The 25,808-nt window shown below is 39.6% G+C and overlaps 1 protein-coding gene across 10 annotated transcripts in view; it reads left to right on the top strand.

Moving 5' to 3' along the window:
• Pphln1 (periphilin 1) overlaps window positions 1-25,808 on the top strand; it is a 94,645-nt gene that overhangs the window by 16,305 nt on the left and 52,532 nt on the right. For 5 of the 10 annotated variants that reach the window (XM_040753933.1, XM_005067134.4, XM_005067137.4 and 2 more), the window contains exons 3-4: window positions 7,012-7,218; window positions 9,927-9,988. In XM_040753933.1, the coding sequence (XP_040609867.1) occupies window positions 7,012-7,218; window positions 9,927-9,988 (269 nt within the window). The remainder of the gene's footprint in view (window positions 1-7,011; window positions 7,219-9,926; window positions 9,989-25,808) is intronic. The other 5 variants (XM_040753934.1, XM_005067136.4, XM_005067135.4 and 2 more) reach the window with 1 other exon arrangement.

Genomic DNA, 25,808 nt, shown 5'->3' with positions numbered 1-25,808 from the left:
GTGGTTTAGGGACAAAGAAAAGCTACTAGAGACCTAAGGCCACCTTTTGGTAGAAGGATGAGCAATTGGTGTTTTAGAGCATGGAGTTCCCAGGATGGCAGCATTCTGGGTGAAGTTGGGTGTATTGATTGGTTACAGAATGTTAGTGTAAGAATTAGAATTGAAGGGCTGAGAATATAGTTCAGTTAGTGCTTGCCTAGTATGCTTGATCACATGTACTAATCCCAAACACCCCAAAAAAGGGGAGAAAAGGGATGAAAGTCTTCATTAAATGAGCATTTTAGAGTAAAATGTAAGCAATCTTTTTTTTATCCTATGCCATTTCTCTCTCTCTCTCTCTCTCTCTCTCTCTCTCTCTCTCTCTCTCTCTCTCTCTCTCTCTCTCTCGTGTGTGTGTGTGTGTGTAAAAATGTGAAATAGTCACGCCTCACACTCCCTTCCCAGTGGAATTTCAATATCAGTAAGTAGGAAGGGAGTTACATTTTATAGCATCAGTGTGCTTATGATCAGAGTAGAGCAACCTGATTTGAAAATGCCAGTGATTTCTATTAACAAAGTTAATAGATTCTCAAATGCCTGCAACCGAAGGCCACCTCAGTCAAACCTGATTTGAAAGAAAATACCAGTGATTTCTATTAACAAAGTTAACAGATTCTGCTGTTGTGTTGTTTTTATTTAGGAAAAGAATAGTTTCTTTTCTTCTTCCTCACCATCCCAGTTTGGCCTCCATCTTTTTTCCTTTTTCCTTACCCCCACCACCCCCTAGGGTTGAACAGTGCTTAGTCATGTATGTGAAAGTAGTTTTATATTCATGTCTGACTTTAGCAGTGGAAGTAGAAATGTAAAATGCAGTTTTTTGATTTAATAAAATCTTACCTTGTTTTAAGTTTTAAGGGGCTAGGAAGATGTCTCTGAGATCTGAATACTTTTTGTTCTTCCAGAAGATTCACATCAGGGCTAGTTCCAGGATATGTGATGGCCTCTGGCCCCAGCACTCAAGTGGCATACACTCACACACAGGCACACACATGCTCATAGAAGTAAAAAAAGGTTCTAAAGTCTTTCCTTATGAAGCAGAGATCATCTAACATTATTTAAAAATGAAATTGCATGTGTGTTTATTTTTTGGGGGGGAGTTTCAAGACAGGGTTTCTCTGTGGCTTTGGAGACTGTCCTGGAACTAGCTCTTGTAGACCAGACTGGTCTTGAACTCACAGAGATCCGCCTACTTCTGCCTCCCGAGTGCTGGGATTAAAAGTGTGTGCTGCCACCACTTGGTTGCATGTGTGTTTATAAAGCAGCATCGCTAAGAGCTTCAAGCTGGCAGCAGGCTGATGTCTAACAGGAGAATAGATGAACTGTTTAAATCAATGGTTCTCAGTCTATGGAGCACCATCAGATATACTGCCCATCAGGTATTTACATTATGCTTCGTAACAGTAGCAAAATTATCGGTATGAATAACTATAAAATACTTTTATGGTTGGTATTACCATAACACAAGGAACCGTATTAAATGGTTACAGTATTAAGAAGATAGAGAATGGGGTAAGTGGTCCATTGCCAGGTGCAGCAGCTCGGATGAACTTCACAGATTGCATTGAAGGCCAGAAGCTGAGCTCAAGAGTGTATCTCCCGGAAGTTCCTGTATATAAACATTCCAAACAAGCCAAAGGAGGCAAAACAGTGGTCACTCCTGGAAGGAAACAGTGGGAGAGAACCCAAGGCTTGTCTGCCAGGCATATGCAGAGACTGAACCTGTGTTGACCTCATGGAATTTCACCCAGTGATGGTAGTTTTTTGGTCTGCACACTGCTTTTTTTTTTTCCGTTTTATTTTGTTTTTTTTGAAATAGGGTTTCTCTGTGGCTTTTTTGGAGGCTGTCTTGGAACTAACTCTTGTAGACCAGGCTGCCCTCGAACTCACAATGATGCACCTGCCTCTGCCTCCTGAGTGTTGGGATTAAAGGCGTGTGCCACCAACGCCCCCGGCATGCACACTGCTTTGTAAATATGCTGGGTCTTGATACAAATTGTAATGAGGGCAGAGACTTCTTTTCAGTTTTTTACTTGGTGTCTGTGTTCATTTGCCTGTCTTCTTGCCCCCAGTCTCCTGAGTGCTGAGATTACAGGTGTGTAATCTTAATATTTTTTGTCACTACTTCTCTTTCCCAGCCAGTTTAGCCAACTTGACTTTGCTACATCTGAGGCTTTCTGTTTCCAAATAGTGAATATACTTTAACTATAATCCTGAAATCTTTCCTTTCCCCTTCAATTTGAAAGTCAAGAGTGTTTCATATGATAATTCATATTCTGTATGGAACTACTTACAGAATGTTAATGTTGAGTAGATAGTTCTTTTCTTCTCATCTGTAGTTCCTGAGACATTCTATTCAAAACCTTCACACGTGTAACTTAATTCCTATTCTTGTGTTTCATTTATTTTATTTGTTTTGTATTTGAATTTAGAGTCACACATCTTAGACATGTGAGTTAAATTGCTGAACTACATGAGCCTGATGTTTATATAAATTTACCCATGTGATTCTCAGTATTTTTTGTTTGAAAATTACTTTGCCTACCATATCACTTCCATTCTTTTTTGTTTGTTTGTATTTTTTTTCAAGACAGGGTTTCTCTGTGTAGCTTTGAAGTCTGTCCTGGAACTTGTTCTGTATACCTGGCTGGCCTCAAACTCACAGAGATCCGCCTGCCTCTGCCTCCCAGGTGCTGGAATTAAAGGCGTGCGCCACCACCATCCAGCTTTGCCTCTGTTCTTAACATGTTTTGTTACAAATGCATGTATGAATTAAATTTTATTTTATTTTTCATGTAGCACTGGCTGGCCTGGAGTTCACTATGTATACTTGACCTACTATGTAGACCAGGCCTATCACTGACTGCTGAGGATGGGGATTAAAGACATTGTGCGTCACCATACTCAGTTTACATAGTTTCTTCCAATGAGAAAATTACATACATCAAAATCTAAACTCTAGAACCAGGCGGTGTTGGCATACACTGTTAATCCTAGCACTTGGGAGTTGAGGCGGGCGGATCTCTGTGAGTTCAAGGCCAGCCAGGACTGTTTCACAGAGAAACCCTGTCTTGAAAAACAAAAAGCAAACAAACAACCCTTCCCCCAAATAAAAAGACTAAAGACTAGAGTGTTGATGTGCAAATTTTAATTGAATAGTACTTCCCTGTGTTAGAGCTACTTGAGGATGTATTTTAACTTTTTTTTGTTATTTTTTAGATTTTATTTTAATTGCAACATTTCTTCATTTTCTTCCCTCCAAACCTTCTCATATACTCTTTCCCCTGTTCACTTCTGACTGATAGTTTGGGTTCTTTCTTTTGGTTAGTTGGGTCAAAGAATCAGCTCTGATTTTTATTATTTTTTGCTGTTGGCTGGGTTTGGATTTGGCTTGTTCTTGTTTTTCCAAATTTTTGAGTTGAATTATGTAAAAGGTTTTCTTTCTCCTTCAATCATTTACTGATAGCTTTGCTAGGTATTATTTTATTTTATGCTGGCTTTCATAGTCTTCTAGTATTTGGACTGTATTAATCTGGCTTTCAAAGATTCTATTTGGAAATCAGCTGTTATTTTCATAGGTTTTCCTTTATATGGGACTTGTGTTTTTTCTCTTGCAGTTTTCAAAACACTTTCTTTGTTATGTATACTTAGCATTTTAATATGATATTCTATTGGGGTTTTCTATTCTGGTCTTGTGTGTTTGCTATTCTGTGCTGCTTGTATCTATATGGGTGTATCTGTCCTTAGTCTGGGGAAATTTTCTTCGTGGTTTTGTTGGAAATCTGCTCTATGCCATTGACCTGGGATTCCTCTGCCTGGTCTATGCCTGTATTCAAAGGTTTGTTTGTTTGTTTGTTTTTTAATGGTGCCCCACATGTCTTTGTGTTTCTTTCCTATGTTTTTAATTTCTTTTCGTGTTCCTTGCTTATTTGATCTAGGTCGCCTGATGTTCTGACTTCTGCTTGATTCAGATTGTCAGGCTTTTCTGTGAGTTTTCTAGTTATGAAATGTTTTGCTTAGTTTTTGATTCCTTCTAATTTTCTCTTGAGTCCCCTTCAGTATTTCTGTCTTTATTTAATTTCATATTCTGATCCTGGGCTGCCTTTGTCATTCTCGTCAGTGTGATCTTGTGCATTACTCAGACGTTTATGATCCTTAATAAAACTCTTGCTCCTTCATCTCAACTGAGCTGTTTCTTTGTGTGTTCTTTACACCCCTTGAATTCTTCAGATTTCAGTGTCCTGGGCTCATCTAGGCAAGCATTTCTACAGGACTGGCAAGTTTCAGAGGGCAGACGCTGGCTTGATCTTTCATGTTGTATAGGGTACTTACTGTGTGCAACCTGCTTTTCCAGGAGCTGGATAGTAAGGCCAACAAGGTTCCTGTGGTTACATTCAGATTGTAAGTTCACTATGGTAGGAAATGCTGCCTTGAACTTTCCATCCTTCTCTCTCAGCTTCTCTAGGGCTGGGATTACGGACATGTATAACCATGTTTGACTTGTGTTTAAACATGTTGACAAGTATTTAAAAGTAGGCAAGATAAGCAACTCCCAAAGTATTGTCATGAAAGCAGCAATTGTCTACTTTTAGTTGCTTGTGTTTTATTCTTATCTGTTTTCCTGTCTTCCAGGTTATTTTTATCTCATTTAAAAATTTTTATTTTATGTGTATTAGTGTTTTGTCTGCATGTATGTTTGTGACCTCATGTGTACATGCCTGATGCTTAAGGAGGCCAGAAGAGGGCGTTGGAGCCCCCGAACAGGAGTTACAGACTGCTGAGAACTATTGTGTAGGTACTAGGAATTGAACCAGGTTCTCTAGAGTAACAGCCAGTGTTCTTGACTACTCCACTCCTCCCTTCCTGAAAATTTTTTGAAATAAACCCACTATTTATGTTTTAACTAAATGTAAATAAACATTTCCATTGTCTCTAAAGGATAAAGATGTTTAAGGAGGGCCCTTATAATATTTTAAATTTAAGCAAAATGTTTTCTGTAGGATGGCAAATTGGCTCAGTGGTAAAATACTTGCTACCAAACCTGTCTAACTGAGATCCATCTCCAGGAACCACATGGTAGAAGTTGAGAATTAGCTCAGACCTTTGCATGCAAACTACAGCAGACATGTAGACCTCTTTCACCATACAGAAAATAAATAAAATAGCAGATAAATAAAAGCCAGTGTTTTGTGCTAAAATAAGTTGACATATCTATATCTATATATATACATATATATATTTAATGATACATTAGAAAATTGGTGTATTTTGTTTTGTTCCAGGGGATTAATCCAGGGCCTTATGAATGCTAACCCTTGGTCTGCAACTGAATACCACCCTAGTCTCAAGAAATGCTTTAATTTGTATTCAGTTAACTATGATATTTAAATTTATATGGAAAGTATAATATAGTTATGTATCAGATTACTCAACTATCTAGTTTTTCTTTGTAGAAAGTATCTTCCACAGATTTTTAAAAATTAAGATTTAAAAATTAATTAACTTAAAAATTTTTATTTTAAAAAGTAATCAATTTGTTTATTGTGTGTGCTAAGCCACCTGTAATTCTATCACTCAGGAGGCTGAGACAGGAGGATTGTTGTTCTAGGCCACTCACTCTTGTCTCTATCATGAAACCCTGCCTCAAAAGAACAATGAGATAGATTATGAGGTAAAGGCCACCCTGGACTACATAAAACCAAAAAATCTGTATGTGGTTGTCTCTTGGATGGCTTAGGTCAGATTATGACATGTGTACTGTATAGTTCCTTACTTCTTACCCTAATAGTTTTATTTCATATTAGCTATTAACATAGGATAGACTTTTCCTGTCTAATTCTTCATATCCCACAGAACTCCTCAGTGACTAAATTTTTTAAGTCATTTTATTTTTTATATGCATGGATATTTTGCCTGTGTGTAGTAAGGCTGGGAAGCATTTGTATATAGTGCTCAAGGCGACCAGAGAGGGCTTCAATCCCATGGAACTGGAGTTCTAGACTGCTGAGTTACCATGTGTCCTTTCAAAGACCAGTCACAGCCCTTCACCACTGGGCTGTCTCTCCAAACCCAACCAAGTAAATAAATTTCAAGAGTATGTTACTTTGGAAACCACTTCTAATTTTAGGTCAGCTTTGAGTCCGAACGTAAAAAGCTGAAAGCCCTCTCTTCTGAGCTTCTGGAAAAATAGCAGAGTGTTTCATTTTTAGCTTTCTAGTTCAGTATGTAGTCTTTACTGCTTGTTGGTATATGAATGCAAGCCCTGTTTAAATAGTTACATAAAATATTTTAAACACAGACCACAGTGTGCTGTCCTCATGTCATTAGGAATAACACTGCTGAAACATTCATAGGTGCTGTCCTCTTGTCATTAGGAATAACACTGCTGAAACATTCATAGGTGCTGTCCTCTTGTCATTAGGAGAAACACTGCTGTAGCCTTCTTACTGTGTGTAGCTTGTTGGTTGTTGTTAAAATTACCTTTTATTTTGCTTACACTATTATTTAGGTTTATTTTTATTTTATGTGTACAAGTGCTTTGCTTGCATGTATGTATGTGCACATGTGAGTGAAGTACCCACAGGGGCCAGAAGAGGGTGCCATATTCCCTGGAACTGTTTTACAGTTGTGAGCCACCATCTGGATGCTGGGAACTGCATCTATATATCTCCTGGAAAAACAGCAAGTGCTCTTCATCCCTGGGTCATATCTCCAGCCCCCTTTTCTTAACCTATGATTGTCATTTTGTATTGTGTGTTATTTTGAATGCATTTTTTCACTGAATAATTTTTTTATTTCCATTAATCTATATGAAGATGTTATTATTTATATTCGCATTTTTCATTAGTGTGTTTTGTTCATTTGTATGTTTACTCTGTTGAATTATGGATAAGAACTCCGATGCTTACAAGAAACATTTCCAAAACCAAATAGAGAAATTAGTGATGTCTCTATATTTCTTTTTGTCTGTTTTAGGATGGCTACCATAGAGTAGTTAATGTTGTGCCAAAGAGACCACCTCTGCTAGACAAGAGACCGCCTCTGCTAGACAAGAGACCGCCTCTGCTAGCCAGACCTGATGAAGGAGGCTACAATAGATATTACAGTCATGTTGATTACCGAGACTATGACGAGGGCCGCAGTTTTTCTCATGATCGAAGAAGTGGCCCACCTCACAGAGGAGTATGTAAATTTCCCCCGTGTACTAATTGTTCTTTCTCTCAAGTTTAAAATTCATGTAACCAAAGTTTATGTGCAGGCCTTGGAAGTAGAATGGACACCTGCTGCTTGTGTTGTGTTCTTGTGTTGCTTGGCTTGGTTTTATTTGCAGCCTCCCTCCCCTGCAATAGGGTCTCACTATACAGGTCAGGCTTTCCAAGAACTTTTGCTGGCCTCCTGTCTCAGCCTCTTGGATGCTGTAGCTAGGCTTTCAGGGATTGGCTTCCATTTCAGCCAGGTGCTGTTGACTGCCAATGCAGCTAGAGGGTACTACTAGTCAAGAATCTTGTGATGCTGGATGGTGAGTAGGCACCCCCTAGGGACCTCTAAGAGATATTAATTCCAGGGTGCTTGCTTTTTGTGAGGTGCTCGGCAGCAAGGCTATGGCCTCACTCATGCTAGGTAAGCACTTTCTGCTGAGCTGTGTCCCTGACCATACATCCTTTGCCTTTTTACTTTAAACTTGTAGGGATTTACTGATAGTGACATGCAGATGGCCAACACTTGTCACTTCATGTCCTTGTTTATAATTGCTTCATTTTTAACAAGAGGATGCTGTGGGTAAGGTGGTTTAAGTTGATTATCTCATTTTTGTTAGAATTCTTAAGGTCTGTTTGCTTTTAAGGTCTTTACTATTTGGGATTAGAATGCAGACAAGTCATTGTTTCAGATAGTAAACGCTTAAAATGTTAGCTACTAAGATTATCAGTGTGTTCTTGATAATCTAGAAGTAGGTATTTAAGGTTTTGATAATTTATCAAAGTGTTGGAAGCGATTGTTATGTCCTAGACTTTACAGATTTACAATAGTTCTCTTCTAGACTGTCTGCCTTCCCTTTCCCTTTTTTCCTTCCCCATAATATATAACATGGTAACCATTATAATACATCTAAACACTGTGCTGTTTGACTGCATGTTGGCAATTGAAGAAATGGAGGTAAGTGATTTCCTGAGGGTTAGCATGTACAGCAGTCCAGTTCTCATGGTCCCTCATAGTGTCAGCCCTGATAAGTCTTAAGTGGTAATGGGGTTTTTTAGTGGTTTGGTGATTATTGCTTAAGTTTGCAGTGCTACAGCTTTCTTCCTGGTATTGCTGGATTCTATTATGCTTATTTATAGTGCCATGCTATTCTCTAGGAAGGGTCTAAATGTTGGGAAGTAAGCATTATTTCTGTACTAGAGATACTGTTTCACTGTCAGACCCATTTTCCAGGTAGTTTCAGGGAAAAAGGATTTGGTCATAGCAAAAGCATCTTGTACCCTTTCATGAAAACTCTTGTGGCCATCTGGTGAGTTTTCTTTTCATTGGGCTTGTGTTTAATACCCAATGAACATGAATTTTTTTCTAAAAGCTTGAAGTAGTGTTTCAGCAACAGCACAGTTACTTTATTTCATTCTTCCAGATTGTCTGCACTGGGTCAGTTCAGGGGTGAGAGTTCCTGCTTTGCATACTAAGAAATCTTCTGTTCAATCCACAGTACCACAAAACAAAACCATATTAATATAAAACTTTTTTGTTCTTAGATTTAACTGTTTTTTCTCTTTAAATAAATGACTACTATGCCTGTGCTCCTTACAACTTTTCAGCACTAATTTTTATCTAGAATTTACTTAAACTACTTACTGGGTCCAGTATTTTTCTCTTATTTTTATATAACATCGAGAAGGAAAATACAGACACAGTTTATTTATACAAGTGTTGGTTTGTGATGTTAATGAGGAAGATGAAAAGTAATATTTTAGCTAAACCAGTTTCTCTGACTGTAAGTAATTTGCTTGTTGTGTTTATTTTTTATTTCTTTGGGATTTTTTGAGACAAAGTCTCTCTGTAACCCAACCTGTCCTGGAGCTTGCTGTTTTGATCAGGCTGGTGTTAAACTTAGAAATCTGCGTGCTTCTGCCTCTGGAGTGCTGAGATTGAAAGCATGTGCTACTATGCCAAGCCTAAATCTTTATTTTATTTTATATTTGTTTTGCTTGCATGCGTGTCTGCACTATGTGTGTCAGTTCCCATAGAGGCCAGAAGAGAGCTTTGGATCCCCTGGAACTGGAGTTAACAGATGGTTGTGCATCACCTATGGGTGCGAAGAATCAAACCTGGGTCATCTGCAAGAGTAGTAGCATTGGCGTCTCTTTGCACATGCGTTTTAGAGGATCAAATGTGCTTCATTTGATTAGTTTTAAATTTTGTATCAGATACTATAACATTGCGTATCAATGATAATTCTTACTAGATGGCTTCTAATTATGTCTTTATCAAGCGATAAAATAAGAAAAATGGAGAGAGTACCCCAAGTTCTTCCTTGAACTTGAGCCTGAATATTGGTGAGAGAGCTTGGAAAATGAAAAGGTTAGCAGTGTATGTACACGTGGCTCGATTAGGCTCTTGTCCTCAGACAGCAAATATCTCTTGTCATGTTGACACATGTATCTGTGGCGCTAAGCCTGTGTGAGTTCACCAAGGGAATAATGCAGTCTTTAAAATACAGGTAAGTGGTACCACAAGTTCATAGTCTTCTTTAGTTGCTGAAATGGATGACTTATATCTTTTATTTACTGTGTTGTGGGAGTTCAGGAATACCTAGAGAAGTGTTTTTACTCACATTGTAAGTTTACCCCAGAGGCTACTCAAAATAGGGTAACAAAAGTCAAATTAAATTTTTTATTTTACAGGATGATTCTGGCTACAGATGGACAAGAGATGATCATTCCACAAGCCGACAGCCTGAATACAGGTAAAAAGATAAAAATAATAGGTACTCTGATATTGGACTGTCTGCAATGTGTGCTGTGGAACTGTAACATCAGATGTGTAGCTGGAGGCTTCATTAGGGTTTGATTTTTGAAAGCAGATAGAAAGCATTATGTCTTTGTGATTGATGTAGTTGATAACTGGTGTTCCTCATTTGTTGGCATTTTATAACTGACTATATATATTTTAAAGTAAGTCTGAATATTGATAATCTTAAAAATTGTTAAATTCTTAATGTTTGTGGATTATGAGGTATAGTTTTCTTTAACTGGCAAGTAAAGCATTTTTTATTTTTCCAGAAGTAGCCTTTTGAAAAGTACTCAACCTTACAAAGTGTATTTTGTTAGAAGGTATTTTCTCTGGTGGTGTCTATTTATGTATTTGAATTAGTTTTTGTTTACTTATTTATTTAGTTGTTTGTGTATGTATGTATATTTGTAGTGAAGTTTGTAGGGCTGTGATGAAGGTCAAAGGACAACTTTTTAGGGGGGGTTGCTATCTTTTTCTTTTGAGGTTCCTGGGACATGTGATTTAACCAAGAAATGTTCCTCACAGTTGGCTTGTGTGCTGAAAGCTTGGTCCTCAGCTGATGGTGCTACTTTGGAAGGAGTGGAGAAAGTTAGGTCACTTTGGTCTTTGTAGCTACCGGAAGTCTTTCATACATGCTCCCATTGCAATGCTGTTCTACCTTACCCAACAAGAAATTACCAACACTTGGAGATAAAGGGAAGCACTTTCATTATTGTGCAGCTAGAACTAGGGGCCCAGCTTATATAGGGATGGTTGTTACCACAATCTTATCTTGGTGACCATTCTCAGCTGGTTTTTTCATCCCTGCCCCAGAGGAGCATTTTCTCAGAGCTAAACTCAAGTTTTACAGATGGTGAAATTTGCAGGTTTCAAATCAAGTCAGTTTTATTTTTAGCAAACAGAACTTGCTGGGTATGCTCATTTCCAGAAAAAGAGGGAAAGGGCAAGCAGGTTTAGAAAAGCAGACATCAGTAGGTAAGTCTCATCTCTGTTGTTTCAGATCAGAGCTTCTTACTCCTGTGTAACTATTGCCCTAGTAAGCTTGATGATGCCATTTAATTACTATTACAGCTTGCTGCTTCCTCCTTCTCCTTATACCTAAGCTCCATAGCAGAGATGCAGAGCAAGCCAGCTATGGATTGAAAGCTCTGAAATTGTGGTCAGGATTAAATCCTTCATCCCTGAAGTTGCTGTTTCTCAGCTGTTTTTTACAATGGTAGAAGTCTCACAGAAGGTGGTGACCAGGGTGGGTTGGTGCTGTGGCCATGTGCTTCCTAAGCCCTTGGAAGTGCGTCTGTGATGTGAGGGATTGGCAGTGTCAGTAGAGACAGCTTCACGTGCTGCAAGTAGACCTTACTGTGGTTCTGGTGAGAACTCAGAAGCCCAGCATACAGATAAACAGGTAGTTGTAAGTAAGGAGCGTTCATTAGAGTCGTGCAGAACCAAGGTTACTCTGTAACTGCACCAGAGGTCAGTCATGCATGTTACATTGCAGCAAATCCTTGTCTCATCTTGACCATATTCTGAGACTGTGTCAGCTGAATTTAATGATAATAGACAAGTAAATGCATTGGGAGAGATTTGAAGTCAGTCTGGTGTTTAGGTTTGGGTATGTTTATTGCTGGTTTCTTACATCCAAGTTTACAGTGAGAACTTGAGCAGAAAGCACAGTGAGAGTGTTAATCAAGTAAATATATATGAAGAAGTTGAGACCAAGCAAAGTGTAGCTAATAAAGAGATAAAGAAACTGTGGTCTGGGGATGCAGCTCAGTGTAAAGCACCTCCCCCCCTTTCTTCTTTAACATTTGTTTTTATTTTATGTATATGAATGTTTTGCCTGTGTTTATGTATATGTACCACATATATTCCTGATACCCAAGGAGGCCAGAAGGGGAAGTCAGATCCATTAGAACTGCAGTTATAGTTGGTTGTAAACTGTTTTGAGTCCTGGGAACTTAATCCAGGCCCTCTGCAAGGGTAGCAGGTGCTCTTAAATGATCACCTATCTCTCTAGCATCAAGCAGAACATTTTCTTAGTATGCCCATGATCCTGGGTCCCATCATTAGCACTTAAAAAGCCAATTACTTGGATAATAAGGAAAATGCCTTAGATCATCTCAGTAATTAGCTTTCCCAACATGTGAATTTTCCTTTGTGTAACTGTTAAGGCACTTAAGCTGCTGTAGAAGTGGAAGGCCCAGTTATTGGTTAAGCTGGTAGCTGACCTTGGTTTTATTCACATGACTGGTCTTTTAGACGGGCAAAGTGGAAGCTTTATAGAGACTTCCACCAAGATTTCCGAGGATACCATAGGAGATCAGGCAGTATATGGCAAGGTCAGAGTTGCTGGCACCTGTCCCTTAGAGGGCGGTGTGCAAAGCCCAAACTGCAGTTGATAGCTCAGGAATTTGGAGATGTTAGGAATGTGGAACATTTGTTCTGGAAAGCTGCAGGCTGCCCACTAGATAGGACTTGCAATGAGAAAGGCTGTAGGGGCAGGGCTTCTTAAGCTTTTTGGGGTCCATATCATGATGCTGGATACTTTGGGATGCAGTACATGGAGCTATAGAATTTAACGTTTTGGACTTGCATTGGCTCAGTTCTTTGCTATTCTCTTTCTTTTGGAGTGGGTATTTTACTGTTTACCGTTGTATTGAGTAGCTAATTCCTCTGAATTGAAACATTCTAGGGGGGCTCAGGAAACTAGAGGCACAAGGCCCAAGAAACTCAGATAGTGGCAAAATTCACAAAGCTCCTCCCCTTTATTATAAATGCAATGAACAGCATCGAGGCTGAGGTCAAAAGAGCCCAACAGAGCCGACTGTAAGTCCTACAGGGAGCCCTGGCGACATTGCTTTTATGAGTTGTCACCCTTGCTGAAGTGGGCTTTGGCAGCTACTTGAGGCACTTACACTCTTGTAAGTAACCTGAGTCCTCCATAAATGCTTACTTTGGACTGGGACAAGGAAGGAAAAGTCACACAACACATTGTATAATGCAAATATGTGACTTTTGGAATTTTGCAAGGACTCACAGCTGAGACTTTGGTTTGAGTCTCAGAAGAGATTTTACTCTTAGACATTTGCACACTGCTAGAACTGTTGCAACTATAGGTGGTTGTAGATTCCTTTACTGCAGGAGGCAGAGACTGGCAGGTCTCTGGGTTTGAGGCTAGCCTAATTTACCTATTGAGTTCTAGGCCAACCAGGGCTAAATAGTGAAACCCTTCTCAAAAACAAACAAACAAACAAACAAACAAAGACTAAGGGGAATTCTTGGAAGTGAATTGAATGCATTTTGCATTCCAGGATGGACATGAGCCTGTTTGAGGCTAGGGTGTAGTGCTGTGGTTGGAATATGAAGTGCTCCTCACATGAACACACGACTCCTAGTTGCTGCTGGTATTTGGGGACATGCTAGAAACTAAGAAATGGGGTTTTGCTGGATGAAGTGTGTGTCACTAGGTGTGTGCCCCCAACTTAACATCTGAAATTGAGCCAGAATAGATGTTGTTTTTTCCTTAATTTACTTTCTTTTATGTATTTGTCATAGTAAGAAAAGCTAACACACAGTCCCTTAGAGCAGAGTGCCATAAAAATGCCATTTCTGTTAGCATTAGGGTGTAATTTATTGTTTCTGTTAAAAAAAATCAGTTTTTTTAAAATATTGGAAATCAGTAAATTGTTTCTAAGGGTAACATGAAAGAATGAAGAGCTAAGTGGGGGGAAATAGCCTACTATAAAAAGACATCTATGCAAAGTCTAGAGTGGAGGGCAGCACTGTGGGTGCAGTCGTAGTGAAGTGAGGCAAGCTAAAAAGACGCCTGGTCAGGCGGGAGATTTGCACGCAGTGCATGTGTGTTTAGTCTGACATGTCAGTGTGCCCTCTGTAAGGAGCTGGAACACATTTCCCTGAAAGATTAGTTTTAACTTGGATGATTTTCTATTTTTTTTCTTGTTAATATAAATGGATTTGTAATTTCCTTTTTATGTACTGCTATAAGTGTAGCCCATAATTCTGGCTCCTTTTGATTATTTTGGTCCGATCTTGATATATTCTAATTATTTTCTGATCATATAAATTATCATCAGTAAGTTTTCTTAATCCATGGGCATTGAAACAAGATAAAATTCATGTTTTTATGAGTGGAGTTCATTCTATATGCTATCTTCATTTATTGCATTGCTTGTGTATCTGTTATGCTAGATATTCTTCTTAGCCTCTGAGTAAAAAGGTGCTGCATTCATGTAGCTTACTTTTTTTTTTTGGTGTTTCGAGACAGGGTTTCTCTGTGGCTTTGGAGGCTGTCCTGGAACTAGCTCTTGTAGACCAGGCTGGCCTCGAACTCACAGAGATCCACCTCCCGAATGCTGGGATTAAAGGCGTATACGTCTTTAGTCCTGCCTAAAGTGGGTGTGGTTAGCGGTGTGGTAAACCGCCCTTTTATTACCTCATCTGTATGCGCCTCTAGTAAGTCACATGTTTAATGGCGGCATGCAGACTTCCTACTACACAACAATGCCCCTAATGTGCTACAGAAAGATTGGGATGGGTTTACAAATTACCTTTAAGGTAAACTTCTTTGGTTTGGGCTAACTTATTTTTTCTTCAGAGCTCCTGTTTTTGGCAAGATGGACAATGGGCAGATAGTTATAAAAGTATTATGTGCAGTACTGGGGACTGAGCCTAGGACCTCACACACTAAGGAGACATACTGCTACTGAGCTTCATCCCCAGCCCCAAATTGTTTTTGTGGCGTGTTCTCTGTAAAGTCTGGTGTTTCTTCATGATTAGCAATGTGTTCCACAGTCCCTAAAGTGATGTGTACTTTGAGTTTCATATCAGGTTGCACATGTTGCTTTCTTTTCTTTTCTTTTCTTTCTTTTTTTTTTTTTTTTGCTGTCTTATATTATTGCCTTTTTTTACTTGTTGGAGAGAATTTGCAGACATTTCTACTGTGAGATAATTTTCCCTTGGGAATTAGTAGCTGGCCGTCAATGGCTGTGCTTTGAAGCTATGCAACTGCCATTCTCCATCCCACTTTCACACAGTCTTTCTTTGTGACGTTAGTTTCTCTTGCCTGAATGAGCTATGTTATAGACCTGTTTTCTCTGTGACGTTAGTTTCTCTTGCCTGAATGAGCTATGCTATAGACCTGTTTTCACTCCTCCCAATTCATGATTTGAAATTTACGTTAGTTTAATTTTGTTTTCTGTTTGTTTGGTGGGTCTTTTTTGTTTGTTTTGAGATAGGGTCTCATGTACTTCAGCGTGGTCTTCAGCTTGCTATACAATGGAGGATGACTTTGAAATATTAATCTTCTGCCTCCACTTCTCAAATGCTGGGATTACTGGTATGTATAACCATACACCTAGTTAATGGCATTCTGGGAATGGAATCCAGAACTTAATGTATGATAGACGAGCATTCTACCAACTACACCCCAAACCCCTCATGTTGAAATTCTAATCCCCAACAAGATCCAGTTGGATCAGGCTTTTTGGAAGGTATTTTATGCATGGTGGTACAGTCCCTGTATTAGGGATTGGGACCTGTATTAAGAACAGTAAGAACTTATTTCTCTGTTCTCCATCATGAGAATATAATGAGGAGGATCAACTGCAACCAAGAAGAAGGACTTTGCCAAATGTGAGATCTGCTGGTACCTCGATCTCAGGCTCTCTGTCCTCCAGAAGTAGGAAGAATAGACATATGCTAGGTGTGCACATATATGAAGGTGCCTGGACTTTTATAACTGCATGTTTTATACAGTATTTACTTACATTGAGGACCACGATTTTGTGGCACTGTGATTTCCTTTCTATGTTTGCACGTGGTTTTCTGTCAGTAAGGACCCTGGCTTTGGGTTGTCAGAAGAGGCTCTGAGTTTTGCTCTTACACATCTTACCAAAGTATTCAGGAGACTGCTTGTTATTCAGATGGTTCTTAGAGTAGTGTTTACAGTGACTATTCTTTCTCTTTGTTCATAGATCAGTCTTGTTTACTAGGTGTAAAAATGTTATATTTGGCATATTCAGAGTTTCCCATTTCTGAACAAGCCTGATGCACTTGCATGCTGGAGACTAGTGGGAACTGATGTTACTGTGTTAACGCTCCTATTGATTACTGCTGAAAAAAGTCCTTGAGTCTGATACAGAAATTTTGTATCTCCTACAAGCATCTGTGAAGCACTATCTGATTTATGAGCTGACACAGCCATGCCTCATCAGTATCATTATCTGCTGTGTTTGTTTATATTTTTGATGCAGGTAATCTTGACCTTGTAGATCTTACCTTCCGGGACCTTCTTTTTGTGGTTTGTAATTACTGACTTCCACAGGCTACCTTACTTTCATGTTGTCTTCCATAAGCCTATTAATGGCAGTTGAACTGTTTAATTCCTCTAACATATAGCCAGTGGGCTGCATGTAGCAAAAGATAAATGTGAGTTCGGCCCAGCACAAAAATCACTGACTTACTTAGAATTTGCAAAGGTTTTTCTTTTGCTTGGTGGTCGGTCAGTCTGTCCGTCTTCCTTCCTCCTTTCCTCCCTCCTTCCTACCCGGTAGAGATATGGGTCACTATCTATATGTCAGGTGTGTCATCACCTGTCCTTTTGTTTATGTTTACACAGCTAATTTTTTTTATAATTAAAACATATTTTACATGAAATTCAGAATATTTTAGACTTCATTTTGCTTTGTATTAAGGGAACATCTGGAGCTTTACTAAATATTACTGATTCAGATAGATTGATGTTGATTTTGACAGTCATTTTCTGCCCTTTAGTTACATGGTCTTATAATAAACATTAGGGTGTAACAGATTTAAAGTGTTAGGTAATAATATAATTAGGAACAAGAGTGTCAAGAGGTAAGCTTAAATTTAAGTGTCTTTTTCTGAATTCATATGAACACTTTTACGTAAGTACTAATAGTTCATTCATTGTTTTTATACTTATTGATATTTATCTTTAATAGAACAATTTTTTCATCTTAGTTGGGATTTGGTAGAGAATAATTACAAACCTCAGTTTTGGTTTAGCTCTGTGATTAGTGCTTATGTAGCATAGTGCTTCTATGTCCAGTTTACTGTCTAACAAGTGAGGTAAAAGCACAAATAGGCAATAGGGCTTGTGTTGAAAGTTGTATAGAGTGCTGTAGGAGGTGAGAAAAGTGACACTTGCCTTGTGGATGTCTTTGGAAGTTTTATGCTAGGAACTGATCATGTGAACAGGACTTGAAGGAAAAGAGAGGAGTTGTTTGTTATTTTGGTTTTTGTTTTAAGATTTATCTTTATTTTATGCATATGGCTGTTTTGCCTTCATCTGTGTGTGTGTGTATCATATGTGTTCTTGGTGCCAGTGGAGGTCAGAACAGGTCATCAGATCCCCTGGAACTTTGGTACCAATTGTTGTAAGCCATTATGTGGGTGTTAGGAATCGAACCAGGATCCTCTGGAAAGGCAACCAATATTCTTAACCACTGAGCTGTCTCTTCAGCCCCCAAAAGAGGAGTTGTTAGGATCATATTCTTGCAACGGGAATAATATTAATGCAGATACATAAAGCATGTTGGAAGAGTTATTAATAGGTGATTAACTATGAGCTAAGAAATTTCATATTTAACTATGAAGTCTGAGTTTCATTTTTGTTAGCAGTAAGTTATTCGGGAATATTAACTAGATATGGAGAAAGGGGCTAAAAGAATCCAAGTCTTTATTTTTCGTTTTATATATATATTTTTTCCTGGTTTTTCAAGTGCCTTTGGAGGTTGTGAACTCACTCTGTAGACCAGGCTGGCCTCCAACTCACGGAGATCCACCTGCCTCTGCCTCTGCCTCCTGAGTGCTGTGATTAAAGGTGCGTGCCATCAACGCCTGGCATTCATTTGATAATTTTTAAGGTATCATACAGGAAAAGAAATTATGAATGTCTTAAATTGGAAAGCACAAATGAGTATGGAGAAAAAGAGTTGTTTTATAAATGTTTTGCAAGTAAAGATCATCAAGGTGTGGTTGATGGGCATGAGAAGGAAGTGATAAATATCCTTTTGAGGGTGTTTACTGTGTATATATAGCGGGAATGATTTCAAGCATAGACTTTTATTGAAAGTTAAAATTGTGTAACGAGAAGATTCAGTTAGACATGAGTAAGGGAGTCAGGTCAGAACCCTCGAAGTAATGGAACATCTAAAATAGAATCGGAGTTACTGACATGTAAAACAATGAGAATTGAAGTATGAAGCTTAACATAGCTGTTGAGTTTGCTTGCATGAAGGTGAACAGGATAGAAGTAGATTTAACATAGGTGGATAAGTTATTAAAAAATACTTTAAAAGGAGTTGGGGAAATGATTAGCTGGAGAAACCCTGGCTAAAGAGAGACCCTTGGGTCGCCTTTTCTTTAGGCCATCAGTGACTTTTGCATCTTTCGTAGGTTGAAGGGAAGGAGTAAGGCTGAAATCCTATAAAGAAAGATGAGTAATGAGTGTGCATGAAGGTAAACCAGGTAGAGGTCATGTGTTCCTTACAACTGGTCTCTCATTGTTTTTAGGACAGTCCAATGCCTCATGGACTGTTCAAGGGTTTGGTGGTGATTAGAGGATTTGAGGGAGAATGATGTGGAACAATTACTGAGGCCAGTGATAGTTCGGACTTCCAAAGACAAGTGAAGATGTTACTGACCTATGGTGGATTGACTCATAGGTCAGGGAGTTCTACAGCAGTCCAACTCTGCAGGATGTCACAGATTTATGGTATCAATTCAGGGTTGGGTTGACAGGTGGCGTTCAGAATTTCAAGGATGAAGCATTGATACTTGTAGATTGTCAAGGTTGGAAGGGCACCAAGTGAGACTGGGTTAAGGATCATGGATTGCTAAAAATACAGAGGTATCAATAGGTACCCAGCTGTTGAGGGTAATGTTACTGTAGAGCAAGACAACCAAAGAATATTACATCGTGTTTAGAATGTGATAATGGAAAGCCAGGTGTGCTAATTATCTGAAACCTCAGCTAAAACCAGAGTATTGGAGTGAGTTCAAGCCAGAGTGAGCTCATGCGTAGTGAGACTTCATCTTGGAAAAAAAAAAAACGACAATAGAATAAAAGGGCATCTCTGGAAAATGATGCCAAAGTTCAAGATTAATGTGTATTTCTGGAGTTTTATAAGGAAGTCAAAGATTATGTTGAATACCACAGTTAAACACATACACAGTAGTATTATAGACTATCATTCTGTTAGCTTCTTTAGGGACTGAGAAAGGCTTAGAAAGTGATTAATTGGGCTTGTTGAACTTTCCTATTTTCTTTTTTTTAAAAATTTTCATTGTGTATGAATGCATCCATGTTTTGTGGGGTGGGGAGCAGAAGAAGGTATCTCTGATCCTCTAGAGTTGGAGTTACAGGTACTGAACGCAAATCCTAAGAATTGAACTCTGGTCTTCCAGAAGAACAGAAAGTACACTTTACTGCTAAGTCCTCTTACCAGCCTCTCCCTTCTTTTCCCTCTTCTTTTCTTTCTCTTTTGGGACAAGGTCTCATTACATAGCCCTGGCTGACCTATAATTTATTATGTAGACCAGACTGGGACTGGAGTTAGAGTCTGATTACTTTTGCCTCTTGAGTGCTGGGATTAGAAATATGTTCCACCACTCCTGACCTTCTTTTTTAAGGGATGAAATATTAAAAAACAAAACATTTAATTTAGATTGCTTACAGTTTCAGAGCATAGTGGCAGATTTGATAGGCATAGTGCTTGAGCAATAGCTGAGAGCTTATCTGTAAAATGGAGACTGTCTTAGAATTTCTCTTGCTGTGAAGAAACACCATGACCACAGCAATTCTTTTTTCCTTTGCTTTTTTCCCCCTGGTTTTCTGAGACAGGGTTTCTCTGTATCTCTGACTATCTTAGAACTCACTCTGTAGTCCAGACTGGCCTTGGCCTCACAGAAATTGGCCTACCTCTGCCTTCCTGAGTGCTGAGATTTATGGTGTGTGCTACCACCACTCCAGCTTTTAACGTTTCATAAGAGTTGTTGAAGTCAGACTGAGTAGCACAGGAAAGACCTCTTGACCCCATTCCTGAAAGTACAGAATAGGTCAGATGGAAGCTCCCTTAGCTGAAGTCATTGTCTCTGCCTCTCCATTTCCACCTCAAAAACAAAAGATATGTGAGGTTTGCAGTTCATTTTCTCTTAAAAACTGTCTAGCTGTTACCAAACTGCTTTCCTAAAATGATTCTTGAAGTCTAATTCCTTTTTGAAGTTCCCATTGACTAGAAAAGCAGTTCACTATTTTGTGTGTGGAGTATTTATGCACTATTCAGTGAGGGAGGCCTGAAATAAAAAGTAAAATTCATTTCCCCCTTCCTTCCCCTGATATCGCTTTCTCCTATTTTAACTTTAAAATTTCCCTCTAGCTAATATAAGTTCATGTAGCAAAATGGGTCTCTAGCTAGTCAAACAGCCCAGTGGGTAAAAACACATGCCACCAAGCTTGGTTGGCTGTGTCCATCCCCGAGCCAGCTAGTGTGAGCAGAGTACCAGCTCCTGCAGACAGCCCTCTGACCTCTGTGTATATGCTGTGGTGTGTATGTGCATCCATTCCGAACAGGAGTGTCTCATCTTGTGTGGCCTGTTTGCTTTGACTGCAGCTTGAACAGTTGCAGTGCTGGGACTCAGGGGAGAATCTGCACTTTAGAATCTGCTTTTTGAGGGGCTGCTGATATACTCAGTGGTCGACCCTTGCCTAGAATGTCTGGAGACAGGATCTCACTATGTAGCTCTGGCTCTCCTAGAACTATGTAGACTAGGCTGCCCTTAAACTCAGGGATTTATCTGCCTCTGCCTTCTGAGTGCTAGGATTAAAGTTGTGTACACCACACTCATCTTATTTATATATTTTTAAAGCCCCTTATATTCTTACATATATTGCTTACTAGTTGCTTTGGAAAGTATTTAGTAGGCTAATGAGGATGATCTTGGTGTTTAGCCTTTTCTTTCCTTCACTGGGTGATACTGCTCTTAAGATGTTTATAGAAGCCGGGCATTGGTGGCACACACCTTTAATCCTAGCACTCGGGAGGCAGAGGCAGGAGGATCTCTGAGTTCAGCCTGGTCTACAAGAGCTAGTTCCAGGACAGCCTCCAAAGCCATAGAGAAACCCTGTCTCGGGAGAGAGGGGGGGAGATGTTTATAGAAGACAGACTCCTCTGAAGCTGTGATACCTGCCCATCTCAACACATGTTATAACAGTTATTTTTCGCATGTTTCAGCTATGTCTCCTAGCAGGCATATGTACAGAGCTCTGAATTTCTGTTTTCTAGCTTGAGGACATTCTGTTAGACAGGTATATGCTTACATATTGGTATGGCTCCCTGTCTCAGTCCTTCTCAAAGGAATTTTGTGAGCAGGGGTCTCCAGGGAAGCATTGTTGAAGTTCAGAATCCAGAATGCCGAGTTCTGGGTCCACCTGTAGGTTCTGCTGTGGCTAGTGAAAGTGCCTCCTTCTGTTGCTCTCATAGGTGTGGCTAACAGGGGCCTGGGACCATCCATCTTTGTCTCCTTGGCTTGCAGCTCGCTCTCTCTTGGCACCCTCTGGAGTCGCTTGCTGGGATGAGTCATTCTGTTTGAAATTCCAGTTTACCCTTTCCTTTTTGATCCTTCTCCTTTGTTCATTCTCCTGTTTTATCTTTTCTATTGAACGTTTTCTCCCCCCCCTTTTTTTTTTACTAGATTCTTGTGTGTTGGATTTTTAGTTCCCATTTTGTAAGATGGCTTTTTTGCTCACCTTTCACAGAAGGTAAGCACCTACCATCAAAACAAGGTCAACCCTAGGTCCTTTCTGTACAAATTTCTCTCTCCCAACCTTTTAAAGAAAAACATTGTTTTGACATTTGGAGTACAGGTTTCTGATAACCTGGTTTCCCCCAATATTTTGCAGACAGACAGACAGACAGGTCACATGACCTAGATCCTAAACGTAGATTTCTCCCAGCATTTGCAGTATTTCGTAAGAAGTTTCCTTAAGTCTCTTACATTTTCTGTCATTGCTTTTTGGTTTCTTAACTTCTTTACACAATACTTATCCCTCTGCGTGATGTGAAGCTGATGAGCTTTCTTTGCTTGTGGATGCAAATCTCTGGCCATATTGTTAAGCACTTGAGATTTGACTAATTTAAATAGAAGTATTCCTTAACTGGAAAATATATTACCCAGGGTTTTCAAGATTTAAGATGAAGCTGGGCATTGGTGGCTCACGCCTTTAATCCCAGCACTCGGGAGGCAGAGGCAGGTGGATCTCTGAGTTTGAGACCAGCCTGGTCTACAAGAGCTAGTTCCAGGAGAGCCTCCAAAGCCACAGAGAAACCCTGTCTTGAAAAACCAAAAAAGAAAAAAAAAAAAAGGATTTAAGATGAAAACATGTAATATAAAATATCTTGAGTTGATTTTCAAGTACCACACATTGATTATATGGACATACTGGGCTGTTAAAATTGCTAACATTTATTTAACCTATTTATATTTTATTTTATAGATAGGGTCTCACTGTGTAGCCCTGACTGGCTTCACTTATTTATTTAGTTATGGTTGCTTTATATTTGACTCATTTAATTCCTACTACACACAGTGTTGATTAACTCTCATTTTTGCTGAAATACCTAGATCAGTGTTTGAGTTTATTACTTGTGTGTGAGTGTGTGTGTATGTGTGTGTGTGTGTGTGTGTGTGTGAGAGAGAGAGAGAGAGAGAGAGAGAGAGAGAGAGAGAGAGAGAGAGAGAGAGAGTGTGTGTGACATGTATCCCATCACGCTGGCCTCAAACTAAGTAGCTGAGAATGATGTATTTTTTTAAAAAATACAGATTTATTCATTTTTTGTGCGTGTGAATATGGTGTGTTCCTGCCACAGTATACAAGTGGGTGTAAGAGGACAAACTATGAGTCGGTTCTCTGTACAATGTTGTTCTTGGGTATCGAACTCTGATTGTCAGGCTTGTCTTGCCATTCTGATCCTCCTGCCTACACCTTGTACACGTGTGCTGTTACTCAGCTTTATGTGGTGCGGTGGGCTGAACCCTAACTACTCAAAGTCCTGAGTTAGTTTTGCCACACTTGGTCCTAAATGGCATGTCTTCATGAAATCGTTTCCGTCAGGACTCAGGGAGCTTTATGGAAGAGGAGACAGTTTTAAGAGTCAGGGGGGCCAGAAGAAACCAACTGACATACCACATATGAAGTCACAGAGACTGTGGCAGCACGCACAGGGTCTGCACATGTCTAAGCCAGACGGGGTCCCAGTGCTGAGAGGAAAGTAAGTTATAAGTCCCCACCCCTAACCCTTAGCTATCTCCAGTTGATAACTGCCTGCAAATGAAAAATTAGTATTCTCCAAAGAACATCACTGGGGAAACAAACCCTAAGGGCAGGCCTTGTGCCCATCAGAAAATGGCCAACACAAAAATGAATTCAGTGGTATTTTTAGTTTTTTGTTGTTTCTTTCTCAATGCTTTGAGCATTTTCTTTTTCTAACCTTACAGACCTTTTGCTTATGTTTGGCTTCCTATTTTGTGTTAATGTGTGTATCTCATTATCTGTATGTGTTGTAATTTCTCTTTGGTTTAAAAATCCTGTTTGTTCTGTCCTATTCTGGTTTGTTTTGTTTTTATTTTATCTTACTTTTTTTTTTTTAAGACAGGGTTTCTTTGTGTAGCTTTGTAGACCAGGCTGGCCTTGAAACTCGGAAAGATCCGCCTGCCCCTGCCTCCCAAGTGCTGGGGTTAAAGGCGTGCGCCACCACCGCCCGGCTATCTCACCAGGCGTCTGTATTCTAATGAGAGAGAAAGGGTGTGTGAATTTGGGTGGGTGGGGAAGTGGGGAGCATCTGGGAGTCATTGGGAAGTAAAACTGTACTCAGAATATACTGCTTGAATAATCTATTTCCAATATAAAAAGAAAAAACTGAAAGCTTGAGAGAGAGAGAGAGAGAGAGAGAGAGAGAGAGAACAGGCCCACAAGCCATGAGGGTCTAGCCAGTAAGCAACATTCTTTCACGGTGCCTGCTTCAGCTCCTGTCTCCATGTCCTGGCCTTGAGTTCTTGTTCAGACTTCCCTGGATGATGGACTGTGGTCATGAGGTGGATGTCAAATACCCATCCTTGCCACTGCCCTCCCCCAGAAAACCTTACTGGTTCATATATGCCACTTTGGACATTTACTATTAATCCCGTCACAGATCCTGAGGAAATGCTAAACTTCCCTAGAGCCAGGCAGTTCTCCACAGTGCCTATCAAGTAATGTGCATAGTCATACCTGTATATCTGACAAATTACTGACTTGCCAGTTAGTTGTCTGTGAGGTTGGTGGGTAGCAGGGGGTTGATGTGAAGTGGCCAAAAGCTAACTGCTCATTTGAGCTGTGCTTTGTTTGACTGCCCTCTGGTGTTAGGATTTGGAAACTCTAGCTCAGTAGTTCGTGTTTTCAAAGGAAGAAGCAGGTACCTTTCCCTGATTAGGATCCTGTTCCTTCTCTTCCCACTGAGCATTCAATAAGGGCCCTTAAATTTCAGTAGACCCTCTTCGTTGTCCTTAGAGTAAGCTTCCTTTTCCTGCCCGTCCGTGCTCACAGGTCTAAATCCTGCTCTGTTGTATGCAAGTGTAAAGTGACAGTGCAGAGTCTCTTCAGAACCTAAGACTGCTTAGTCTTTGATTGCTTGCCTAGGTATTGCATGATCCTGATGTGGATCAACCATCCTAGCCCATCCCCATTTCTCAGTGTGGGCTCTTCTCATTTCACTAGTAAGTCATGGTAGAAGTCTGAGAATCAGCATCCTGGGTTTCATGCTTAGCTAGAGAGTCACCATTCCTTCTAAGCTACCACTATTTCTTCCCTGGAATCCATAAATCCCCCTTTATTCTCCATACAGCTCTTCCTGATTGCGTCTACATGTATTGTGTGTATGTGTTTAATGTCAGCTTTTCTTCCTGTCCTCAGAGTTGAGTGACAGCAGGAACCTGTAACACCTGAGGTAGATTTGGTTCTTCATTGGGTCTGCGGTACAGTTCTGAATATGTAAATATCTAATAGCTGACTGGAGATGTTGGTGTGAACCTGACTCAATTATCTTGGGATTCTGAAGTGCTTTATTTCAGTATTGGTGCTTTATATGAGTTCATTTAGATGAACTTTAGATGCTTTTGCTTTTTACTAGGGAAATGTAATTGCTACTGTAGAGCGGTGTATTTTGGGCTTTATTAGCTAGTGCTCAGTTGAACTTTCAATCAGCTTGCTTGTGTAGTATGGACTGATCAGTTAAAAGTTATTTTCAGAAAAAGCTCTGGGTTTGATCTCTAGCACTGGGAAAAGAAGATAAACTAAAAATCGATGCTCTTGGTTTGTATCAGCACTTGTCTGTATGAGCTACTGTGCCTTGGCAGGCATGGTTGTGGGCACCTGTAATGTCAGTACATGGGAGGTTGAAGTCAGAAGATGGCTGTACACAGTAGCCTGGGCCAAGAGTAAGTATGACCCTGCCTGTCTCAAAACAGTAACAACAAAAATAAACAGACAAAAAATTGTTACTGAATGAAAGTATGCTTAAATTAATTAAACTTCTTTGAGTATTCTGTTTACAGGTTTGTTTTCATTCCTTTTTTCTTTTTATATTTTACAGAGGTTTATATCTTGATCCACTTAATAAGTTTGATTTACCTTGATGTTTCTCCTGTATAGTTTTTCTACTCTTTCTCCCTGCCTCTTGTTTCTCTTTTTTTTCAGT

Source organism: Mesocricetus auratus, unplaced genomic scaffold (genome assembly GCF_017639785.1).
Source record: "Mesocricetus auratus isolate SY011 unplaced genomic scaffold, BCM_Maur_2.0 Super-Scaffold_100010, whole genome shotgun sequence".
In the NCBI taxonomy this organism is placed as follows: Eukaryota; Metazoa; Chordata; class Mammalia; order Rodentia; family Cricetidae; genus Mesocricetus; species Mesocricetus auratus.
Note: the sequence above shows the minus strand (reverse complement) of the source record. Positions and strands in the feature narration are given on the sequence as shown.